Here is a 6,846-nt window from a genome sequence, read left to right on the forward strand (position 1 = left end):
ACAGAATACCCATGTATTTCGCTTTTCGAAGTTTGAAATCTTCATAGAATTCTCGTTGCGTCTGAGTGCATTGGTGAGCATTGATTGCCCTCCTCGATGAAATTGCCCACCTTGTACTTCTTCTTAGGCTTTGTGGGAATGTCCTGAACTGGCCCGAGAAAGAATTCCCCACCCAATCCATCTAGCTCGGAGGAAGTTCCTTCGTGCGCAATTTTTTGACGCTTTCCAACACTGGGTGCCAATCGGGTGAGTTCTGGCGGCGCTGGTTGAGGAAATCTCCCTGTCCGTTGGCGATGGCCACGACGCCCATTTGTGGTTGTTTCGAGTTTTGGGGCAGGACGGAACCGCCTGTTGTAATCTACTCGGTCGATGGTCATTGCTGTTGGTGTTGACTGAAAGAGGTGAGCACTATGAAGACGACGTAGTGTAGTTGGCAGAGAAAGGCCACGCCAAGAGCTCAAGCACATTCTTCTGCTAAGGCGCTATCTTGGTTGCCAGCCGCTGAAATGGGCGTCATTGAAGCAATTTTATGATGGCTGGGCACTGTGAGGATCCAGCACATCACACCTTTCAGAGACACCCTTGCTTACCTCAAACTTCACATCATCCTTCGAATCGTCTTCCATCATTCTGATGGCTCTTCCTGCGACTGAGGACAACTTCTGTCCATGGATATGGACTAAAAGCGAGAAAATTATCCTCACATCAAAATGTGCAGAATGGGTGGCAGGAAACGCAACCATTCGACGACACATCGAACAAGAAGTTGCAGCGGCGCTCATTGAGGGTCGTGGGCAAAGCTCTAACATTAAAGTTCTTGGAGCATTTGTTGTGCAGGTGGGATGAATTCCGAGGCTCGCATGTTTACATTCGCTCATGTGGTCTTGTCAGAGGGTACAGACTTGGTTCGGCAACAACAACACCATTCGCACTCAAACCCAAAACCCAAAGTTCACCAAAGGCCGGAAGAAGACTGCATACTGGCTGTGGAGGGAGGATCCAGATACCAAGGAGGCCATTGGGTCCATGGGAAGGGACCAGAACGACACCTCTGTTGGTGCCGCATCTGCTATAGCCAGCAGGATGTGGGAAGAGTTGTCTGAGGAAGAGAAGCAGCCTTGGAAGGAGCTTGAGCACAGGCTTAGGAATGATGGTGGGACTGATGAGGAGAAACGCCTGTGAGTAACGAAATCATATTTGAGAATTTGGGCCCACAATAGGCATTTTAGATGGGCAGAGAAGAATGCTGCTCGCACGATGGAGGACGTCGTTGAATACCTCATGGCAAATGGCAACATGCCTTGCTTTGTGTATGGCCTTAGACGGGACAGCAATGGACAGATCAGACATTTGGTGTATGTAGTCCGCCCCATTTAAGTTCCAACGATGGCAGTTGACATGCATACCAGGTCCTCTGTGACAACATACTTGAACAAAGCCTCTGTGAGAGGGGAGAATGGACCTCGTTGGCCAGAACCTGACAAACATCCCAAATGGGACGATGGACCTTTTGAGGTTCTCTCCTCTCTATTTCATACCATTCTGGAGGGAGGGACACCAGATTCATACAGAAAGACTTCTGGGGTGAGTGCAGCAGCATTCTGTAGGACACTTCAACTAATACTGTGTATGGGATCAGATCAAAGTGAAGGCGTCAAAGCCTTCTCAACCAAGAGATGTTCCGTTTGAGTGGCGTGACAATTTGCCGGTATTGTTCATGCCAACTGCTGAACAGTGGCGAGGGGGTCTGAACATCAAGACTGTTATGACAGCCTGGTTCAACATCCATATCGGTGAGCCACAACTTTGTCACAATAGGTCATATAGCCTGATTTAAAATAGACCTGGCCATGGGCCATGGGACACGGTCCGTCCACCACCCACCTTGGCGAATTCTCGCTGCGGAGTTGCAAAACGTCTTTGGCCTGGGCTGGTACACCCCAAAGCTCAGCCTTATCCTGAAAACGTTACAGCAAATCAGTGATGCAGACCTGATCGAGTGGGCGGAGCTCATCATTCAAAGAGAGAACATAGCTTTGGCATCTTTGAACTCCATTGATGAGGCTTCCACTGGTTTGGATCCAGGAAGCCGTTTCTTCCCACCAGAAGGCCGCTTTCACCTACGACTTGTGTGGGCTGGGTCACGGGGCTCAGAAACACTGAAGGAGTCTACATATAGAACATTGAAACAGCCAACACAGCCCGAGACCAACCTCCGACAAGTCACTGAGAATGCATCACTCAAAAGGGCCAAGGCAAAGGGGAAACGCCGGCAAAAACAGCAGACAAGACAGCAGGAACACTCGACCACGCTCCAAGATGGTCCGTCCGACGACGATGGAGAACATATTCACATTCCCCACATGTCTTCGAGCGATGAGGAAGTGGATCTCCCCGAAGGCTCCCAACTAGGAGGGGAACAGCAGCATCCACATCCCACAGCGATGGTGTTGTTGACGACAACGACGACGACGACACAAATGCAGTGGAAGCTGCTGTGGCAAACATCAGCAATGTCTCTTTCAGTGATGCCCAACCCCATGACCTTCCAGCGTCCCCTTCAGCTCTCAGTGATGGCAACATTGACGAACGTCGACTGCCTCCATCTCACGCTCTGAAAATGGCCTTTCCAAATGCAAGGTCCAACTTCCTCAAGTCTTTACAGAGCGGGTATGCACAACCCTACCAAGACATGCTAACCAGGGTCCACAGTGGTGTAGGCCAATTATTGTAAATGATGGCTATCATAAACTGATAAAGACACCCACACAGCTGGATGTGCAGGTCGATGTGCCACCAAACGAGTCTGCACCTTGGGCGACATGGAACAACTCGAACGGATATGTTGGAGGGCTGCTATATCGCGACGAAAGTGCATATGGTCTTCTCTTGGACTGGCTTCGCAAGGAATCTGTGCAGACAACAAGAACACCTATACAGGTTCAGCAGTTCTGCCTCGCCATCGGACTGCTAATGCGGGACCTACAGTTTCTAAACGAATTCATCCCAGACGAAGAGGAAACCCTCATCCCCAGCTTCACGCTCGACCACTTCCAGTTTTGCACTCTGGGCCAGACCACTCTTCTGCCAGACGACAATTCCTTTGTTACAAGGATGTCTGCTCTGGAAACATTCGCAAATGCATACCACCCAGCTGTTACCAGTCACCCCCCAAAGCCTCGGCCTGTTCCTAGGAGGCGGGCTGAAGTGGAGAATAATGGGAACTCAGTTGCTTCTGGATCTGCACAACCTCCCCCCATACCATCGTCTGTGCAATCTATATTGCATGTGGCAGCCCCTACCCGACGAAGCAACAGGCTCCCAGTCCCTGCAGCAAAGATGAAGGCAGCTAGAGATGGTGGCGAGAATGGTTTTGATGAAGTCTCAACAACACCTATGTCAAAGCCAGTCAGTCATTCAAAGGTGCCACAACACAAGAAGAAACGACGTGCAAATATGGATGAAGATGCCGCATCAAAGAGGCCTCGTGGGGCCGCCAACACTTAGTAGCAACAATTCATGGACAGCAAAAGTTTGTAGCTATTTCTCTACATCGCTAGAATATCCAACACATCATCTAACCTGGGTATCATAGTCACATCAAATGCTGGAAGTCCACCTTCTGACCAGACCTTTATCATCTCCCTCCTATTGTACCAGGACATAACTGTACGGCAACCATTCACCTGGGGAACTCCATGTTCTATGAGGTTCGCCAGTAATAGGACAACAGTACCAGGGGAATAGCAGAAGGAACAGCCCAGACCACGGAGGCCAAGGTATCCATCAGTTCCATATGTACCCAGAGTTACAAGTAGATCGAACATGGAGGTGAAGCTGTTGATATCAACATGGTATGGGGTTATACGGTCATGGATGATTTGCAGTGCGATCCCTGTGACTGGCCAGGAAGTTTGACATCCAAGGTGGGAATGGAAGTGAGCTTGTAGAACACTCCACTGTGCAGGATGGAGCAGTTTCAGAAGTGCGTCCAAAAGTGCCCCAGGCCGTTGAATATCTTGCACCCATTGAGTAATTTCTGGGCGTTTCCAGTTCGCACTAGCCTGGACATTTGAGATCTACAAGCACTGTTAAAATAATATGAAGGTTCCAAAAGCAATATTGCTTACATCGTGCTTGGTAAATGGTGATATCTTGAACGGTCCAATATCGCATATACCAGCCCCATTGTTCTTGCACTTCCGGAAATGGGTGGTGTGAAGACGCCAGTTCAACTTATCATCGCTGGGTGGTTGAAAGAGATGTCTTATCCTGTCGTTGGCCGCATTGAGCTCGTTCTGCACACAGTCAGATTGTGTTGTGGTCAATGTTGGAACGACGCACCTGCAGAGCTGTTGTGAGGATAGCTGGGAGTACCCAAGCTAGCACGCGTTCGTCTTCGTCTTCAACTACAGCTGCATTTCTTTGCGCCGCTGGAATTCCAGAGTCTGTTGGCAACGGCACAGGGAAAGCACGGTTCCGGGCTTCAATTTCTTCCCAGCTTGGGCAACCGTGCGCCCTAGGCACTGACTTTGCGAACACCTCCAATTTGAAGGGCACCTTGACTACCGCAATATGAGGAGGTGACTAATTATATATGAAGTCGCACATACCAGTGTTGCGAATGGCAAGGGCCACGACATCAGCAGCTCGAACACAACCTTCATGCAGCACTATATCGTCGCCTTCATGACATATCTCCGGTGGGTACGGTTGACTGGGGAACCGGCTGTGGTGATTCAGACGAGCGCGTACATAAGTTGGGAGGAGGCGGTGAGCTTGGTTTAAGAACGCGTCCTCCATGGTGGGGGGGGGAGGGGGGGAATGGGAAGCACACGGAGAGGCAATGTGGACACGCCAACCTTTAGCTATGTGTGGGAGCACCGCGCCCCACGATGCGACCACGTTCCTTGAGGGTCGTGGGTACACTGAGGCTGAGCGCCCGCGTCTGATGGGCGTAGGCACTCCGAGCGCCCGTGTTTGATGGGCGTGGGCACTCCGAGCGCCGGGGTATGGTGGGCGTAGGCACTCTGAGCGCCGGGGTATGGTGGGCGTAGGCACTCCGAGCGCCCGTCTTTGATGGGCAAGGGCACTCCGAGCGCCCGTGTTTGATGGACGTGGGCACTCCGAGCGCCCGTCTTTGATGGGCGTGGGCACTCCGAGCGCCGGGGTATGGTGGGCGTAGGCACTCCGAGCGCCGGGGTATGATCGGTGTGGGCACTCCGAGCGCCGGGGTATGGTGCGCATAGGCACTCCGAGCGCGCACGTCCAATCATTGTTTGGAGGCTGGGCCCACATATTTTGAACATAGCGCCTCCAACTTTCGATTGCGTGACACATTTCTGAACGCGCGAGTGTAGAATACAATATGCTAATTAAAGTTACGCCGACCTACGCCGTTGTCTCATGGGCATATGGCTTCCATCGCAATGTCTTGTCCCTACCAAGAGGCACCTCCGACGTTGCTCGAGTCGCCAATACCGCGGTACTGTCTTCAATTATGCGCCATGGAGGGAGCGTGGCCCGATGAGTCGATGGGAGGGTGATTCGTGCCGTTCCGCGCTTTCCCGATGCAGCGCAGTGGATCCTGTAGGATCGCGTAAGTTGCAAACGTTTTCAAAGCTCTCCGATGACGAACCTTCATGTGTAGGAACAGGCACCGCCCGCTCCCCAGATCCCGTCGGTGAAGGAGACCGCTGGCTAACTTCCATGGGCATATGCGACGCCCTGTCCGATGTTGCGCCGGCGCACCTGGAGGCGTGTTCCTCCGCTTTCTCGTCCGACGAAGACGATGCGTATGATGGCAGTCGAGGAACCACCATCAACAACCTCGGAATCAGCGGCGATGGTGAGGGAGAAGTTGGTCGTGCCCGATCTTCGCTACCATGTGCGGGTATAATAGGGCCTGCCGATGCACTGGGCAGAGCGAACAGAGGTGCGGGGATCGTAGTGTGAGGGGGCACGGGTGGCGAGGCGGCAGACAATGATACAGGAGGCGTCGTGGCCGCGGATTTCGGAGGTGGGGGCGGACTATGAAAAGACGGGGTGGGAGCGGGCAGAGTCACGTCGAAATTTGTCATAAAATGGGGGGTGGAGGGGGGCGGTTCGTTGAAGTCCGCCGTCGCATCGAACATGAAAGGCGAGAGAAGCGTCGGCGCCGTCATCAGTGTATGGTTGACTTGCTCTAGCTCTAGGACTCTGGCAGTCAACGCGGCAACGTCCTCTTGAAGCCCCTGGTTCTGTGCAAGTGTGCGTCGCACCAGCTCGCTGTTGTTGGCAATCTCAGTGCGAATCGCCTCCAAGTCGGCCATGGTCGCTGGCCGCGATGCTGCTCTGCCTTCCCAACGCTTGTGCCCGTCGACAGAGGGCAGGGTGGACTCTGGAATCGCGAAGAAATCGCGTCCTGCGTTTAGTTAACACACCTTCAATATCGAAACGTTGTCGCATACCTGGGACTCGAGATGGAATGTTGTACCTTGCTACGGAGGGTCCTGGCAGCGCGCTCTCCGCCTCCACATCTTCTTCGCTCTCCACATCCGGGCTGCGGATTCGCGCCCGCTTGCGAGGGCGCGGCGGCTGCGCAATGTCTTCCATACCAGCATTTTCGCCCTGCGGTTCGTTCGCTGTGAATGAATAACATCAGTCGCTCGTGGCCGTGTGTTCGGTGCGCCTGTGTCCCACCTTTACGCAGCTGCTCCAGCCATTCTTCTTCGGTTTCAACTAAAATACATAGCATGAGTTTGTTAACGACCAATTCGATTATCGTGGCTTACAAAAGCCCTCCTCGTCATCGCTGTCGTTGTAGAGCCGCCCCTTCGGCTTGTTGCTGTCGTTGGGTTCCATTCC

The 6,846-nt window shown here is 52.8% G+C and overlaps 1 protein-coding gene across 1 annotated transcript; it reads right to left on the reverse strand.

Annotated features, from left to right (window-relative positions):
* Nucleotides 1-5,616: 5,616 nt before the first annotated feature.
* On the reverse strand, nucleotides 5,617-6,843 carry BXZ73DRAFT_84837 (uncharacterized protein; the record flags this gene model as incomplete). Its single annotated transcript, XM_048023993.1, is given in 5 exon segments — nucleotides 5,617-5,638; nucleotides 5,752-6,403; nucleotides 6,423-6,623; nucleotides 6,682-6,720; nucleotides 6,774-6,843. 5 exon segments carry the CDS (start codon nucleotides 6,841-6,843, stop codon nucleotides 5,617-5,619), a joined length of 984 nt encoding a protein of 327 aa, XP_047870619.1.
* Nucleotides 6,844-6,846: the final 3 nt, after the last annotated feature.

Source organism: Epithele typhae, assembly GCF_022376455.1.
Source record: "Epithele typhae strain CBS 203.58 chromosome Unknown BXZ73scaffold_384, whole genome shotgun sequence".
In the NCBI taxonomy this organism is placed as follows: domain Eukaryota; kingdom Fungi; phylum Basidiomycota; class Agaricomycetes; order Polyporales; family Epitheliaceae; genus Epithele; species Epithele typhae.